We start from the raw sequence: 18431 nt of genomic DNA, 5'->3' as shown, positions 1-18431 counted from the left end.
ATGTAAAACCAAGTGTATGTGTGAAAGTCCTTATTCCATCTCAGAATGACCGGGCTTTGGACATCACAACAGTTTCTAATTTCATAGAAGTATTTATTGAAATGTTACAATCCTTTCATAACCCCATGTTAGGACATTGCCCATGCAGAAACTGAGATGAGGGACAAATAATGTCAATCCTAAATGTAATTTAGGATTTTCTTCACTTTGTGAAAACACTTAAACCCCCCCAAAATGAAATGTATAAAAGGCAGATCTTAAACCCTTCAATGCATTTTATTTTTTCCTTCCCCCCCCCCAAAATTTTCTGAAAAATCACATCAATTGCAGTACATATCTTAAAGTTTTCATAGCTGCTTAAATAAAGGGGAAAGGGGAACACCGACTGTTCAAATTGCAGAGAAAAGGAGCCACTTTTTTTTTTTTTAAACCAGATTCAGTCATTCTGGTTTCCCTGGGTAACCTACGAACAGCCACAGCAGATTAGACATGTCTTACTTGACTGTGTATTATAAACCACCAAAACTTGAATAATCTGTAAACAGATGCATCAGTGTACATTCATGTAATTGTTTTGCTTAAATATTGTGGTAAAGGTAACAGGAATAAAACATGGGAAGCTGCCCCATCTAAATTTCAATGTATTTCTCAATGGTGTGTGTGGTTAAGGTGATCTGGAGAAAAGCTACATTCACTACACTTTCTGCTCTTTGAGCATTGAGGATGATAATCCTCAAAGAGCACAACAGGAAGTAGAGAAATGTCTCAAATCCTACCGCTCTAATTTACAAATTGATCAAGTGTGCACCAGCATGAGTTTTAATGACATGTTCTTATTTAATTGGTTACGTTAAAAACCTTCTATTAGCAAAGAGAGGGAGTCAGAGACCAGTTCAATTGCATAGCAATTTAATCCATGTCCAATAAGGACTCTTTCCCTGTCACAGGGAGAGGCCCTGTGGTCACTCTCAATCATCTTTGAATCGACCAAGACAATATCAATAAAACTATTGATAACTCACTATATCTTCAATAGTGACCATATTCAACAGGCATTGTAGGGTCTTAAAAGAAGCCATTCCTACACACCTTAACTAAATGTCCACTGTACATCCCCATTCTAATCCACCAAATTACAGTAAATACAAGATGGGCAGTTTGACAATTAAATCCAAGGGTTGGTTGTTGTTTTTTTCTGTGTTTGTGTGTCAAGTCATTTTTAGGTGGGTGACACAGAGAAACATGTTCAAACGGAAGAAAAACAAAACAAAACATGAGAAACATGCATGGGGTAGGCTTTCCTAATGCCACATACTGAGTGTGCGCACAGACAGGCACAAATGCAGATCTTCAAGGAGAGCCCTCCCAGCTCATGCAGCACAGTGCATTTGATCAGACCCATAGGGTCTGCTTCCTCAAAGGCAAAGCACGACACGAGGAGAAAGGGCTACGTGCTGAGATGCAGCCTATACAGACACCGGTCTCCGTGTCAGGAGAGGATTTCTACTACACATCACAATCTCTATCCACAGTTTGGAGTTCAGTCTCGGAATGTCAACAGCAGCATGTTTTGTCTTTGTCCTTTTTGCGTCCCTCTGTGCGTCACTGCAGGTCTCGGTCTTCAAGGTACCTGTACTCAAAGGTGAATCCTTCCTTTTTCCTCTGGCCCCATTTTTCATAGTCGAAGTAAATGTAAGTGCCCTGGAATTACAGAGGAGTGAGCACAAACTATTATTGGACTGCAGCAGAAAACGACACGTTCCAGTCCGACTCCGATCATCTTTTCATCTGTTTTCAAAGAGTTCCAGAGGTCAAAAAATGTGTATTTTTCTAGGACATAGTTTCTGCAGAGCAGCAGTAGTTTATTACAGATCCAACTCCAAGTGGAGGTGAATTTTCTTCACCAGTTTTACCATGGAGGAACCCCGCCCCTCCTTCCCTTTTATACTCAGGGAAGTATATACTCAAGTACTCAGAAATGCAATTTTAAGCTTAATTTTCTTAATTTATGTCCTCCATCGTGAGAAAAATGCCACAAGAACATGTTAAAACCACCAAAAACACTTTCCATGGGATTGGGTCTTTCAAGCAGGAAGCTCCTGTTTTACTGAAGACTAAGGTCGAGTGAACGTGAACATTTAAAACACTGCAGCTAGATTTAAACCCACCATATCACTCCTGTTCACAGAACCTTAAACTGGCTTCCAGTCACATTTAGAAATGTTTTTTAAAGGAACTGCTGCTTCATCGTGCGAGACCCAAAAACCTTTCAAATCTACTGCTGATCAGGAAGCCCAGAACTGATCATCTGGCAGAAAGCCCAAGCCGTGAGTAATTTTATATATATATATCAACATAAACACAGAGTGGAGATTTTAGGAAGATCTGAGACACTTTATATCTTTTTAATTGACAACAGTGGTTCCTATTAGAATCCATGTTGTACTTGTGTAACAGCACTGAACCGGAGCTTCAATACAACTGGAAATGAAAGAAGTTGCACCTGCTCAAACTCATCAGTGATAGTCTTGGGCTCCTCGTGCCTCTGGAACCACATCATGTACTTTGTGTGAAATCTCCATGACTGCTTCTTCAGAGCCTTGGCAGACAGATACTGAGCCTTGGTTCCCTAAAAAAAAAGTAAATGAATCCATTGAGTTCAGCAATTGCAAAAAACAAACAAAAAGGAACATGGGGGGGAAAACAGCTAAGTGAAGAGGTGTGTGATTACCTCCAAGTAATAGAAAATGAAGAAGAGAGTTTCTGTGGACAGTCTCTGGTAGAACTCTATGGAGTCAGAGTGATGAGGAGGTACCTGATGGTGGTATGGCAAAGTGGGGCATGGATTCCTCATAAGGTATTGCCTTTAACAAACAGACAACAACGATCAACACATCAAATAACACAAACTTATTTTTACATAAAAGATAACTCATGTCTTCAGCAACTAAGTCCCTAAGTACTAAAAAAAGAAGATTTTTTCCAACTAGATGGCTGCCCTGACTTAGAATCAGATGAAACGGAGAACCAACAACTCTGACATGGGAAACTACACTGGACCTTACCAGCCTGGATGCTGCTGATTTCCTCTTTTTTATTCTGGGGCCTTGGTTTTCTGAATGTTAAAGCTCATTTTGTTTGTGAAAGAGGACTTTGGAGCATAAAGAAAGAGTCCAGGTCTTTAGAATTTTCTCCCCAAGCTATAATAAAGTCAGATGTGATACAAAATGTGTTTACGCTTTAATCTCCTCCTACGTAGTAAGTAATAGTGAAAAAATATTTTTCCTCTTACTCCTCGGATGCTAGAAAAACCTTTTTGAAAATAGCACCGCCCACTTCCCAATTCACGGTTTTTCGTAAAACCAGTTTTCCGCTCCCTATATATATATATATATATATATATATATATATATATATATATATATATATATTAATTATTTTTGTCATAGGAGATGAATGACACCCAAATTTGAAGACCTTTATCACAAAAAGTAATATAGCTATTGGTATGAAACCTAATGTGCAATTACTTCAGAATATTCAATCCATGCTATATTAATTGTGGCTCTATTGCGCCACCTGGAGATAACCTGTAGCACAAACGCATTTGGGCCTTAATCTCCCAGAGCAATAATTATAGGAACACGCTTATATTACCCTTTGATTCCTTCTATGGAAGAAAAATGCAAAATATGGATCAGCCATCTACACCTAACTAGATTTTTTTCACAATCCACGATCTTTCGCAGAGCACTTCTTTGACTCCTATGCCACATACTTTGACCAATCCTTGCATATTTCTGGATATAACCCTATTTGGACCATCACAAATCCACTGGGACCACCCATTTTGCATACATTAGAACAACTAATGCAAATTAGAAAGGAGTGGTTGTTAACTTGGCAACCCTGCAGCACCTATAATCAACATAACCTCACCAACTTTTAAAGAGTTACTTTCTCAATTTAAGATAACTTGGCATAACAACAATGATGCCAATGTGTTTTCTCTCATATTTCTAAAACTGTTTGACCTAAAACAATGAAACCTGATGTGCACGTTGCATGGAAGCTCTTTAATACTAGCAGCTTCAAAATGTTTAAAAACAACATTGCTTTCAGTAATCAGACGCAATTTCTTTAAGGAATTGCAAATCTGGTTTCTGTATGGAATCGTAAATTCGGACACCCCGAAAAAAAACCCAGCAAACGTCTTTTATAGTGTGCTAAGTAGTAAGTGAAGCGTTTTGAGTTTTCACTAAAGTAAACTATTGGCACTGAAGCTGAAAGTATTGATGACAACTCCAAGCTGCAATTATTAGCTACGCAAGACTGGCCTTCCTTTGCTATAAAATAATTATGCCCAAAGAACAGATGTTTACATAGCACCTAAAAAACAACCCTAAAAGAAAAAATCAATGTTTGGGTGGTAAGGTAAAAAAATCCTGTAGTATTAAGTTTGTGAAACTCAGCAAAAAAAAAAAACATAGTGTGACTTTAAAAGCCACCAATACATCAGAAAAAAAGAATTGTACTATGTTCACAATTCAAGAAAGAGGAGTTGTCTGAGTTTGGCTTTCTGCCATCTGACAATCGCTCAACCAGATTTTCACCTCTGATCAAAAACAAGAATTTAAAGTGAAAGCTGGATCTCTGATGACAGTTAATGACACTTTTGATAAAGAGTTTCCCTCTTGTCATGCGACTTGGGTGGTTGCTGGCTGTCGGCGCCTTACCTGATCCTTTCAGAGTCTGAGGGGTGTGGCATGTGCGTCCACGCAGCCTCTTGCATCGCCTGTTGGTAGAGCTGGTCTTTTGGCAGAGGGGTTGGACCCAAAGGACAGACCCCTAGTGACGGGGGAATGCTGACCTCTGACACAGATGACTGAGGGGTGGAGGGTGTACCAGGAGCTGCAGATGAACTAGAGAAAATATCTACAGCAAAAAGAGAAAGAAGAAGAAGAAAGACAACTTAATTTAGGCCCAGATGATGTATGGAGTTAACATTTTTTTATATGTGTAAAACAACATTTTTCTTTCGACATTTTACAGAAGAAAACACGAGTTAAAGAAAGAAAAAACTCCTGACCGTTCCGACTTCTGTCCGTCAGATGCAGGTTGGGAATCTCCTCCAGGCCTGATCCCAGAGCTGCCCTCTCAGCCATGGCTTTCAGAGAACTGAGAGGCTCAGATGCCTGAGGAGAGATTGACATGGAGCTAATGTGAAAACACTAAAAACACAAACATCTGCAAGAGGAAAGTGTGACAATATTATCATATTAAAGATGACATGACAAGCAGTTGGTGTTCACACTTCTGTTGGTATGTCACAGCTCAGTGTTTCCTGTTTACAAATCTGGTCAACAATCAGCTGACTGGACTTTTTGATGTTTTTAAACAGCTTATTATTCTATGTCTACAACTTCTTTTCCTTTTGTGAGCTTACATTAAGACAATCCTTTTTCAGTTTCATTTTTTTAAACTTCTTTGAACAACTACAGATGCCAGAGAAATTACAATTGTAATTAAAAGGGGGAAAATATCAATGGATAAAAACGTTCACAGGAGGAAATGCAGATGTGTTATCATGAAACATTACTGGATTGAGTTTTTTGTGGCTACTCAAAGGATCCATGTTTCATTCAGGCCTTGCTCACTGCAGTGGCTGATGAGGGCGATTACAGGGACTGAGGCATCGTTAACTACCTAATGAGCCTCACCTGTGTTTACCTTTCAGACATGGTGGGCCACCGGTTAGCATCCTCACCACCAACCACTGACTGAGAGAGGCTCAGTGGAACATTTAGTGAAAACGACTTTTAATTAGTCTGGCTAATGTCAATGAAATATTTCCCATTAAGAGGCTGTTGCTACACATGGTTATAAGTACAAAGAGAATTGAATCTTGCTCACTTGGCTCACCTTGAGACCCTCTGAGGCCTGTGTATAGGAGTGAGGCCCATTGAGGAGACTGCCTCCACCAGGTGTACCATCTGAGAACGAGGGGGACGGAGAGCTGGGAGGCAGGGTTATGGAGCTGATTAAGCTGGGACCATTGTCCATACTGTGTCAAACACAATACAACAAGGGAACATGATTGACAAATTAAATCACAACTTTTAAGGGTTAAGTCTGATTAATTTGTTTTTTTTTTTGTGCAAATGACTTACGGCTGACTGGTTGAAGAACTGAGAGATGAGGGTTGGCTGTTTTGTGACTGGCTGGGTGTGCTTAGAGCCGATTCTGTGGAGCTCTCGGCCACAACAGCACTGTAACCTGAGAGTAGGTGAGAGGAAGGGGTACGAAAACATCTTTAAATAAAGAAAAATGAAGAAAAAATGGAGAAAAAAAAAATCACACAAAGCAGTCACATCAACTCACTTGTGCTTCCATTTTGCTTGAGTCCACTTGGTGGTCTAGCAGGAGCGGCGTTCATTCCAACTACTCCAACGTTTCCTCCATTTCCTCCCAACATGCTCACAGCTCCAGTAGTAGAGCTGGCAGAGCTTGGGGGCACCTGAGAGGCACCAGAGGTCACACCCTGCCCGGAAACTAGACCCAGAATACTCCCACTCATAGAGTTATGGGATGAGCTGGGACACGACAGACCGAGCCCTGTCCCAGCCCCATTTGTGGTGACTCCACTGGAGCCAGAAGTGGAGATAGAAGTGCTGCTCTCCACTGAATTACTGGACTGAGTGGTGCTGCTCAGACCCAAGCCCCCTGATGCTGCTGCCTGAGCATAAGGGGCAAGTGTGGACCCAGAAATTAAGCCAGCCATCGTGCTTAAAGGAGTAGGATGGCCACCCAAGCCTAAACTTGACATTTGGTTGGCACTGCTGGTCCCTTTTCTTAAATCCAACCCCAGTCCAAGTCCCAAACTGGATGTGGTTGTAGGCCCGGCTGTGGACTGAGAAGTGGGAGCTGATGAGCTGAGTGTGCTGGGTGTTGGTAGAGAGGGTGCAGTGGACATTGGGATAAGGGGGTTGTTGGGCGGGCTTGGGGTGTTGTTTGAAGGGATAGAAGGTTTTGTCTGAGATTGCTGCTGCTGCTGTTGTGACTGGCTTAAGGATTGAGATTGTTGCTGCTGCTGTGTCAACTGATGCTGATGCTGCTGCACTGCACTGCTGAAGCTGCCTATTAGACTGCTGCTCGTGGGAACTGTGGTAATGCCTCCAACCACACTCGCCATGGACACAAGGGAGGAAGATGAAGAGGACCCAGAGGTTGTCGAAGAAGAAAAGGATGATAGTAAGGATGGGGCGCCGTTCTTCACAGGTGACTGAAATTGAAAGCACCAGCAAAAAATATCTCATTTAAACAGTGCAAAACAACATCTCCAAAGGCAAACAGTGTATGACAGAAATATATTGTCATCATAGAGCCCAGAATGGGCAGGAAATGGAACTAACACCACCAGAAGTCTCCAATCATGATCCAACAGAGCCTGAAAGGCACCGTGATGCTCCAGGACCAGGGGGGAAGAGTACACTGTTCAGGAGAGCCTCTCACCTGACTAACTTCACTGTCTGTCGACCGTCCCCTTTTCTTATCGTCTTCCGAGTTCTCCTATAGGAGCAGATAATTTGATAAAACAATCCACTTTTGAAATGTTGCAACAACAGATTAGAAAATGGATTAAACACAGGGTGGAATATATAATGGTTAGCTAAATATATATTTGAGATGTGTACAATTGAGAAAGGTCTCCCCAGCATCCCTGTAACACATTGAATTCAGTTTTAAATGTACGAAACTTGAACTTACAGTAGTGCAAGTAGCCGGGGATGGCGGGATGGGTGAAGAAGAGGTGGTAGAGGTGGGAGTGCTGCTAGAGTGCAGGTACATCTCATCTTCATTGCCCTGACCAGAAGGAGATGTTGCGACTAATGCTGCGGCTACAAGGAGAAACTGTGGTCATTAGGTGGCGTGTCTTAAACAAATGAAAACATACCGGAAATTTCCATGCGTTACTTACGGATGTCTTCCAGGTCCAAGTCATCATACAAGAATTCATTTTCTTCAAAGTCTGGATCTTGGGAGGAATCTATGTAGTATTCCACATCATCCTTGATTTTTTGGATTGCATCCACAGGCACGGAGTCATTGTCCAGCATTCGTAAAATTGTCTCCAACATGCGAATGTGAAATCTGTGTCTCTCAATCAACCTCTTTAGTTCATCAATTCGATCTTGCTTCTAAAAGACAAATAGAACAGGAGCCTTTAAGTCATTTTCAAAAAAATGAATTGACAGTTGTAGCAGGCAACCCAGAAATGGAGGAACTTACTTCTTTATCCCCCTTCTTCTTTCGTGTTTGAACTGAGAGAGATTCCACCTCACTTTCAAACTGATCCACCTGCATGTTAAGAGTGTCTATTGTATTCTATGGACAGAGGAGACAGAAACAGATTAATTGAATGTATATGAACGTGAAGGTGACATTAAAGTGTTACCAATGGATGCATATTTCCCACATTTTGCCAGAAAATTACATAAAGAATAAGAGCACCTTGACTTTTTGTGTAGACAGTGGTTTGTTCTTCTGACAAAGTAGTTTATTAAAATACCACTGTTTTAACTTAGTTCCTTTGGTCTGGTTTAACCTTTTTCCCCCACAATTTACCTCAAAACTAGAGCTTTTCAAAATAAAAGTTGTAAAAGGAAGTGAACGTTACTGTTAGCCATTGTCCAGTTTCCTCCTTCTCCCTCTGTGCAGGATCCACCTTCTGAGCGAGCCCCAAGCCTTCTTTAGAGTAGGCTTTTGTTTTTGTTTCACGTTCCACCACTTTGAATCGCTCCATTTGCTGGTGAAAGATGACAAGTCTCAGTTTTAAATTCAGAATGCATGTATATAAATTAGTAATAACGAACATATCAATGAATGTAAATTAACTGAGAACATGTGGTTCTGTATGTGGCCGATTGGAAAATCACCACTGCATTTATTTAGTTTTATTACCAAATGTTGTCAATGCTCTAAGCAAATCACCTGAAGCATTGAAACTTAACTCATAATTCTGTAGTTGTGTGTAAGAAAGTGTTTTTGACCAAAACTGTGTCTCAAAAACTTAAATGACCATACCGTCTCTATGAGTTTGCGATTCTCAACTAGCTGCCTTTTGTCTTTGATCTCATTTGAGGCCAGCCATGTTTTTATTTGATCTCTCAATCGCTGAAAGAACAAAGAAAAAAGATTAGACAATCCATTTGTAATAAACTTCTTATAAGACCTTTTAGTCAACAGTTTCATTAAAATAGACAAGTTGTCTTACCTGCAGTTTTTTTATCTCTTTTTTGAGGTCCGCCTCATATTTTTCCTTCTGGTTTGCATTGGCTGCATTGTGGAGCTGAAAAACACAAACAAGCGAAACACAATGTTGTACTGCTTTGTGACAATAATGCAAGCTTCCATTAAAAGTTTGAGTTAACAGCTTCTTACCTTTTGCCAAATATCTTCAAACTGTTCTACACCTTCAGCTACTTTTTTTAAACATCTATCGATCTCACCTGCAGAGTCAGACAATTTGGTCAAATATCGCTTAAATTCGTGCATCAGCAATGTATAATTACATTCAATTATTCTGTGACATCTTTGGGAAAAAGATAATATCAGCACTGGTGGTTGAGATCTCGAATTAGAGAGCATGCCACTGTGCTTATCCTGGGCAACATGAACAGTTTCAACAACTGTGTTACCTTGAAGTTTTCTTTTGTCAGCCATGGCTTTGATTACGACAATGTCCACATTCCGTCTGTCAAAAAGTTAGCTTTGTAAAGAAACGAAAAGACCACATGTTGATTTATGTTTGCAATCATCAGAAAAAGATCACTATCCCACCAGGGAACCAACTTGAACTCACTTAACTGACATTAACCCCATTTGATTAGTTAACAAAACACAATCGCTCCAGTTTTTAAACTTTCCACGCATATTTTGACTAATCCCTGTTGTCTACACTACAAAATATTGTTAGCATTACAATATCAGCGACATTGTTATCAACAAGAACAGCCTGCTAGTGAGCTAATGTTAATGTTAGCTTGGAGCTAGCTCGACCACTTCGCTCGGTTGCAACCCAAGTCTGTGTCAAAACATTCGCACCACACCACGTTTAGGGGTGTATTTCACAATCATGCATCATAACTCTAGGGCCCAGAATAGCTTTAATAAAGTGGAAAAGAAAACATAACAGAACCAGTAGTAATCGTCAATATGCTAGCTAATATGGCTAACTGACTTGCTAGCAGCTTAGCTAGCCAGCTAACCATTTAGAAAAAAGGGAAACTGGGTCAACAAGACCAACTTAGATTTATACTTGTACACCACAATTACCTAGGGTAGGTATTTCGTATGTCTTTTTCAAATACAGGCAAAACTAGTTCCAAAAAGTCTTCTTTACTTCCCAAATGTGTTTTCTTTTCGACAAGCTCGCTCACTGTAATGTAGCTGAAGATGGACGGTAGCTAAGATCCCACCTCTGCATTTTGGTCCCGCCCCACGTCCGCTCCGAGCGATGTGATTGGACAAAAGTCACGCCAGTTACTGACAGAAACGCGCTGGAACAGATATCAGCCATTGGCTCAGCAGTCAGATGAATTATGACTGCATCTAATGGCAACAATGCCACAACCGCTTAGTCTGCTTTATGCGAGACACATTTCTGCATTTAAACAAGAAATCTGGAAGTTTCACTGGATATTTGTTTAAATTTGACATGGCATTTTCCCTCCCGAATTCTGACAAGTAAACGCATCTCAGCAAATTTTGTTTCTGCTAGAAATTACCAATTTGTATGTTCATATAAAAGTTTTAGAGAAACCTAAAATAGGAGGGGATCAAACAAGTATTTTTGTTTTAAAGCTGCCTTGTAAACATAAGGATCCAAATAAAAATATTTATTAATAAATACAAAAAATGGTCACAAAAGAAGTATGAAGAACGTCATTGTGATAAATTTCAAAATCAATAAGAATACCAAATGATATTCATTTTAAGTCTCTACTATTGTCAACATACCTGGGTTTTTACTTTTTCACACTAGTCATAATTACTTGTCATCATTTTTTCACAAATAATATAAAGGACAAAAATTGTACGTATAAAACATATTTCTGTCTGTATAAACTAAACCTGAAATCAAACATTTTTCCATCTTTATAATAGTGCAAAGCCCAAATGAATGAAGCATAACTGGACCCCCATCATTGTTATTATAATTGTCATAGTTGTCGCCAATCCCAGGATGCAGATCAGTGAGTCAGGGAGGCTGGGCTCGGCATTTCTCCAAACTGTGGCTCTGCATATCCGGATATTTCTGCTGGTTCAATCTGATAAAATAAAAAGAAAATCATCAATATATAATAAAAAGGAACAACAAGTTCAAATGATAAAAGCATTCTATAATTCTTTAATCATCACTCAAGTATATTCTCCCTGCTGTTGTATAATCTGAGTTGTTCCCAGGAAATCCATTTATAATTGTTACCACAATTCACCATAAATCTCTTTTCATTCTGTGTAATACTTCTGGTTGTATGATTGAGTAAAAATGTAATACTCTTTTAGTTGCACAAGGACTCATTAAGGGGTATACTCTCTTATGTTTTGAATCCAGTGGTTCATTGACCAAAAGAAACCACATTCTTTGCTCACTTGTTGGTCTTTATCTCTTTCTTGCGCCTGAATCTTGTGCCTCTTCTTTCTTGGTCCAGCTCCATGACTCTCTCCTGTAGACACTCCGTTAAATTTTTCCTCCTCCCCCCCATCATCAGGGTCTAACTGTGTTCCGGGCTCATCCTGGAGGAATTTTTTGTAAAAAAAAAAAAAAAAAAGAGTTTTAAATAGAAACATTACACAAAATGGTTTGCTTGAGAAAGTTTCAATAGAAAGTATTTTAGTAAGTAAGTATTTTTTTTAGAACAAGAAGTTGTTTTTTTTACCAACAGGAAATATTTTTGGCAAAACATTCTTGTGCCACATCAGAACCGTCTACTATGTAGTTCAAAGCATAATACCAACCAAAGATATCAGTTAGCAAATGTGAAAAAACCTTACTGTGTTGGTTTTATTAGCCATTTTCAGACCCCGCTCATGTTTTATACTAATTAAAAATATATAAAAACAGAAAATAAAATAAAATCTTTTTCTTTCACTTTCGGCTTCTCCCATCATGGGTCGCCACAGCAAAACAACCCTCCCCCGAGGATGAGTCACATGGTTAACTTGGAAACGTTTTTACGCCGGATGCCCTTCCTGACGCAACCCTCTTAATCCAACCGGGCTTGGGACCGGCACAGCAGCAGAGAAGGGAATAGGGAGCAGCCCAGATTCGAACCCTGGTTTCACGGACGGAAGGCGCCGCAAAGCAGCACGAGCTAAACCGGCCCCAAAAATAAAATAAAATATGGAAGTAAAATAAAAAAAAATTGAGGACATTTTTATTCTTTTTTTTTTTTTTTTCTTATGCATTTTTATCCAATATAAAATCACATGACCATCTAGAGCCATCTGCTAAAAAATAAGGTTAACCTAAAATTACATATCCGGTTGTTAACTGTGGATATACTGCCAAAAAAAAAAAAAAAGAAAAGAAAAGAGAGTAAATAAGTTTAGAAATCTTGTGTCATAGATTAAACGCTCAAACCACTGTTGTGGTGACCTACTCCAAAGTACAGGGTGGGGTTGACAAGCTGTTTTGTTTCTTTTCTATCAAAGAGGACACAAACTGATTTTGTACATATTATTCCGATGCAACCGCCGGACCAGTATTCACTGAAAACTGTCATTTAGAATCCTGTTTAGATTGTCTGCTGTTGTGTGGAGAGGGCGGTTTAGGTTGTTGCGGGTATCTGTATGTCAACATGACCTTGGTTTGATGTCAGGATATGTGCGAACCTCCCCTTTGTCAACACGGCACAGCACAGCAATGGAAGCAAGACGGTGTCAGGGGTAACCCTATTCACAACTTTATATGTGTGCTCATGAAACAAACACAGTTACTCACAAAGTCAATTGAAAACATATTGAAGGGCATGTGCTTTACATTGTACAAGCTATGCTATCAAATCCAACTCAGAACCAATGAACATTATTGTTAGTTTTAAAGTGGACTTAGACGACTGCATATTTATTTTAATTACCGTAGTTTTTGCTGCAGAAAGTAGTTTTACATTTAAATCTGTAGTCTTTTTGTGTTGGTATGTTTGGAGGTGAGGAGAAGTGGACAGAGCGAAAACAAATTATCACCCAAAACATATAACACAAACCTCTGAAACTATAAACATACAATGTAAATATGAAACCATTTTTTATCAAATTCCCAAACATTTAACCTTTTATGGAATGGTGTTTCCTTTCTGCTTACCTCAAGCAATATAGTCAGTTGAGCGTTTCTGTAATCATCGCCATGAGCATCCAAAGTCTTCATAAGAAACCTGCAGAGATTAACACAGAGGTCAGTTGAAAAAAATATCTTATAAATAAAAACACATTTAGCAGTGAAAATGAAAAGCTTTGTACCATCTTTCTTTCTTTAGACGCCGTGTAATTCTTTGCACTAGGTGAAGGCGACCAAGGATCCTCTGGTTTACCTGAACGTGACACGTGGTCAAAATAGTAGAAATAAAAATGTATTTTCTAGGTAAAGGAGGATAAAATTTATGGGCATTTTATATTTATAAAAATGTCCAATCAGGTATTAAAAGATGTTAAAGGGGAAGCAATAACATCCTGCTATCTCCCAGGATACCCCTCTAAAAAGCGGGCTCTGGGGCACACACAGAACACAAACCAACGCACACCTGTTCAATTTCTTTGCATTTCCTGTTCAAAGCCAGATATTTTCTTTTGTCCAGAGCTCTTCTTTCTTCATCTTCTTGGGCTGTGTTGTCAATCAACTCGTTGCCTCCTGTGTCCAGCTCCACCTGTTGAAAAGAAACTTCAGGATCCTGTGATGTTTGATTCTGTTTTGCTTTGATTTGGATTCTATTATATTCTATTTTCTTAAGGGGAAGGCTTCAATCAGGGAAGCTTCTGCCAGCTTCTTTTAAAATATGTTTTCCATATTTATTTTTGTTTTGTTTTATTATTGCTATTACCATCTATAGAATGGTATCATATAGATTGTATTCTAATTATTAACATTTTTTAAACAAATTGAATAAAGACAAAAATCAAAATTTAGGTCAACATAATAGACAAAGGGAATCAATCAGACAAAAAAAAAACAATCAGTGGACAAAAAGAGCTCACAGTTGTAACCTGCAGAATGTTTTGACAAGCTTGTATTCACAAATATGACAAAAATTCACTAAAATATATAGGATATCTTGATATTAAATATTTTAAATAAAAACATGAGTAATAAAGAGTTTGGAACCACTAAAAGTGTGTTTATTTCCTCCGTAAAGTTGGGCTGCTTAATATTTGAGGTAATTATGAGTTGCATGCAAGTGTTACAAACCATCAAGCAAAATACCTCATGTACTGACCTGGCTCTAATTCATTACAAGACTGCCTGATTCAGGAAGTCAAATCACAAGTCACAAAATATGCCCATACTGCAGCTTTCAGATCTGTCTTGATGAGGGGTGTAACAATTAATTGACTTAATTATTAAATCCAATCCTACAATACAGTCAGATTGATCTATGTGGCAAGTTGTCAATCAAATTGACCAATACCGTTATAAAAATGTTTTAAAAATGAAATGAATTAATTATATCGACAATGTAAAAAGTCCCCTGTATGGTCACATGCAAAGACATGTGAGCATACAGTGTGATATAATATTCTAATCTTGTTTTTATTATTATGATGTGGAAAAACAACAGCGGGTGGAACTTCATGAAACTAAAATGACAATGAATTTGCCATTAATTCTTGTTAAACCTTTACCTGCACTGTTCAGTATCCAGGTATTTATCTCTGAGTCACACTGGTTGAAGTTTTGGCTAAAGATGTCCTGGATCGATTTCAGGTCAGTGAATTGGATTGATTCAGAACGTTCAAAATGGACCACTATCAACCATGAATCTCATCAGCAACCAAAAATTATGGGATTAGAAATTAATCGTTACACCCCTAGTCTTAATCAACCAGGAAAAATAGGAATTGTGAATGCAGACCTGCAGCTATGACTCAATATGATCAGGATTTTTTATTCTAAAACAACATGTGACTGTCTCACAAAACCTCAAACTGGCTGGACTCCTTAGTTTGGTAGATTTTTTTTATTTTTTATGTGAGGACATAGCGAGGGATGTATGCCGCCTTAAGGTCAGCATATTGCGCGTTCTTTATCTCCCTGCAAACAAAATAGCTGTCACATAAAAAGACACTGTCATGCTAAATCACAATAAAACCTTGCAGCTGCAGTAGGAAGCTTAAGAGGCTAAAGGCTTAAGCTAAGTTGGTGGAATCTTTTAATGTTGACATCAAGGATCACAGCCAGAAACATCACTGACCATAAAAAAAAAAAACACTTTATGATTTAACATTCATCACTGCAGGATTTTCATTTGTTTACATCAGTCTTATAGTGAACATGATGTACAGAACCTCTCCCGATCCGAGCTCCACTCCTCCGGGTTCCAGTTCTGCCTCCAGAATATGGCCTCCTCCAAAAAGAGGAGGTAGGGCGAGTCCAGAGAAATCCTCCATCATCTAGAGAAGTCACAAACTAAGATGATAAGCAAACAAGCTAATACCACCCAACAACGAATGTTTGGAGCATCGCACAAGCTTACATTTCGAAACGAGTCGGTAAAAAAAAAACAGATTTATCTGCAGATGTGCGAGCTGGAACCTCTACTTCTGCTTTACTGCCTTTGAAAAAGGTTTAAAATGACAAATTTCACTACATTTTTATTGGATAGAAACACGAAGTAGCGATGAATGCGATGCGCAGTGTTTACGTACGACTGGCGCCCGAATTATACGTATAGGCGGAAATGTGACTCCATTTCCCATGAGCATCCTTTCATATAAACTACAACAAACAAGATGGCAGGTATTCACTTCGTCTCTTAGCCTTTCCACTTCATAAATGAGTATCATATCCACTTTTAGGTTACATAAATACATATATATTATCTTAGCATGTGTGGCTAATGTCAATTAGGGTGTATGAGACGCCTTAATCCCTATTTTAAATTAAAAGAAAAAAATGACCTTGGAAGTGTTGCTAATGTTTTCTGCTGCTAGCTTAGCAGGTGACTTCTGTCTGTGTGTTGATATTTTTTCTTTTAAACGATTTTCCTGCAGGAATAGGAGCTTTCCTGAAAAATGCGTGGAATAAAGAGCCTGTTATCTTGGTGTCCTGTGGAATCGGACTGATAGGTAAAAGAGAAAGAAAGCAGAACGGCCATGTTGTTTAGCTAAACGAAGACGGGAAATTCAAAATTTTGCGTTTTAGTTTAATTTAAAGACGTGAAAATACTAGAAATCATACGGTGGATGGATTAATGCGGCAAACTGAAGTGACCACTACATTTTGTGTAGTGCTTTAAACTCTAATTTCACTTTTAACTAGTCTATAGACGTTAGCGCTTTGATTTCTGAATTATTATTAGTATATATTATATTATTATATAATATTATAATATTATTATTATGGCACCACTGTCTCAATGTTACAGCTCCACTATCTTATCTCCATTACTTAATGCATTGTTTGGGGCCTGTTTGAAGAAGGAGGCTCAACAGACCTAATTTATTGTGAAACTGAATTTGGCTAAACTGAGAATTTATTTTATTATTATTAGTTTTAGATCAACGTTGATCTATGTTACCTTTACCTAGCCTGATTATTAAATGAAAATGAGGAAACCGTAATCCGATTAAAGATTTTATCCGAGAAGGTTTAATTCCTAATCCAAGATTAAATCTTAATTTAAAGGTGGGGATTGAGGATTTTTTTATTTGTGTTTTTGAAAAAAAAAATTTCAAAACACTGGATAATGTACCAGATTTCTCTGCAAAGTCTGTTGTTGTGTATAATACTTTAATAGTCATATCAATAAATGTGATTTGTTTGAAAAAATATTTGAACTATGAGACTTGAAGCCTACAGTTTGATGCTGTAAAATGTGCTTCATTAAATGTAGACTGATAGCATTTAGAAGTCTTTGCAGTTTATTAGAGTATCATTCTACTTGGAGGTTTACAGTTTTCTAGTCTTCCTCATTAAAATATTGGGCGATGAAGATAAGTGTAAATACAATGAAAACGAATAAACAGACATTTATAATAAAAAATATTTAAATGAATTTACTGTGGTTATCCAGTCATAAATGCAGAAACGATCCTACAGACTCACAGGTGTCAGAATTTATCTCAGTTTCTTCAGGTAAACCTTCACCTGACCAGTAAATGTTCACAAACTAAGTTGTCGTAGCAACAAACCCAAGATCTACTGGCTTTGTGAAACAGTTCAGGCTGAATGTAGCCAGGATTTCCACCTCGTCCGCTCCTAGAATAAAGTCTCAGGTTAATCTAAATTCAAGAATTCAGGTTTGTGATGTATTGCTTTTGTTCTTAAAGTGTATCAGCAGTTTTTTTTTTTATCAGCAACTTAATTCTGCAAAACCTTTATCTAAGTGAGGATTTTATGTGTTATTGTTTTGCAGTAATTATTGCTAAATTTATGTTTGGGCAGTTCTTATTGTGAGTTTGTTAAATAAAGTGACCTCTATAAGGCAATAATTTAGGTGTTGTCATCTTGTATATCCACAGGCGTTATACTTCCCTTCGTCAGCCCCTTAACGAAACATACAGCCATGCTAAATGCAGCTATGCCATACAATTACCCAGGTAAATATGAACATTATCTCTCAAATGTTTAAACTGTTCTAATATGTCTTGTCCATGTGAATGTCTAAGCGTCAATCTCTTCTTTTTAATTTGTCGTTTCAGTTCCTGTCCGGGACGATGGAAACATGCCTGATGTTCCAGCCCATCCATGTGAGCCAAAAGGCCGAAATTTGGATTAGATCAAGAATTTATAACTTCATGTCTCCCAATCATTGTCTGTTTTGCTTCTGTTCATATATTTGCATAGTTTCCCTTATTGTCATTGTCTGACAGTAAAGACTATTTAATTCTACTTTGTGTTGCTCCAATTTATTAAGCAATTCACTTTACTGACTAGTATTTTATATTTACACTGTCAAAAATGTCATATTTGCCTTTTTTCTCTCCTGCATCAATTACATTTGATGTTTCAAACTCAGCTTCAAACAGGCAAAGAATTCAGGACAACAAAAACTATTTGAAAAAAGAGATAATCTCAGGTGACAGAGCAATAACCAAATGAGTTTGTAATTTAAAAAAAAGCAGCTTTATAGTTTTTTAATTATATTTTAATATTAAACATTGTAAATACATTCCAATTAGATGGGGGGGTGGACTTGATTGCTCATGTTAAAAAT

General features: G+C 38.2%; 3 protein-coding genes across 6 annotated transcripts; 1 reads left to right on the top strand and 2 right to left on the bottom strand.

The window, feature by feature from the left end:
* Positions 1-72: 72 nt before the first annotated feature.
* On the bottom strand, positions 73-10622 carry cnot3a (CCR4-NOT transcription complex, subunit 3a). 4 transcript variants are annotated; one of them, XM_023963820.2, is made up of 18 exons: positions 10479-10622; positions 9699-9769; positions 9442-9509; positions 9275-9349; positions 9085-9174; positions 8678-8806; positions 8290-8385; positions 7979-8198; positions 7768-7898; positions 7513-7569; positions 6382-7282; positions 6171-6276; positions 5914-6064; positions 5090-5195; positions 4737-4935; positions 2732-2864; positions 2504-2629; positions 73-1701 (listed from the first exon to the last, which is right to left on the bottom strand). In XM_023963820.2, the coding sequence occupies exons 2-18, from the start codon at positions 9721-9723 to the stop codon at positions 1603-1605; spliced, it is 2712 nt and encodes a 903-aa protein (XP_023819588.1). In that variant the 5' UTR covers positions 9724-9769; positions 10479-10622; the 3' UTR covers positions 73-1602. The 4 variants fall into 4 exon arrangements, with proteins under 4 accessions (XP_023819588.1, XP_078788837.1, XP_023819589.1 ...); XM_078932711.1 differs by having other exon boundaries at positions 5923-6064; XM_023963821.2 differs by having other exon boundaries at positions 5923-6064; positions 10336-10509.
* Positions 10623-10883: 261 nt separating this feature from the next.
* On the bottom strand, positions 10884-15940 carry tfpt (TCF3 (E2A) fusion partner). Its single transcript, XM_004077927.4, has 7 exons — positions 15750-15940; positions 15562-15666; positions 13803-13925; positions 13522-13592; positions 13367-13436; positions 11656-11799; positions 10884-11330 (listed from the first exon to the last, which is right to left on the bottom strand). The coding sequence occupies exons 2-7, from the start codon at positions 15664-15666 to the stop codon at positions 11253-11255; spliced, it is 591 nt and encodes a 196-aa protein (XP_004077975.1). The 5' UTR covers positions 15750-15940; the 3' UTR covers positions 10884-11252.
* On the top strand, positions 15882-18106 carry ndufa3 (NADH:ubiquinone oxidoreductase subunit A3). Its single transcript, XM_023963822.2, has 4 exons — positions 15882-16012; positions 16267-16341; positions 17737-17814; positions 17917-18106. The coding sequence occupies exons 1-4, from the start codon at positions 16006-16008 to the stop codon at positions 17991-17993; spliced, it is 237 nt and encodes a 78-aa protein (XP_023819590.1). The 5' UTR covers positions 15882-16005; the 3' UTR covers positions 17994-18106.
* The last annotated feature ends 325 nt before the right edge of the window (positions 18107-18431 follow it).

Source organism: Oryzias latipes, chromosome 16 (assembly GCF_053564925.1).
Source record: "Oryzias latipes strain Hd-rR chromosome 16, Olatipes_Hd-rR_3.1".
Lineage (NCBI taxonomy): Eukaryota > Metazoa > Chordata > Actinopteri > Beloniformes > Adrianichthyidae > Oryzias > Oryzias latipes.
Note: the sequence above shows the minus strand (reverse complement) of the source record. Positions and strands in the feature narration are given on the sequence as shown.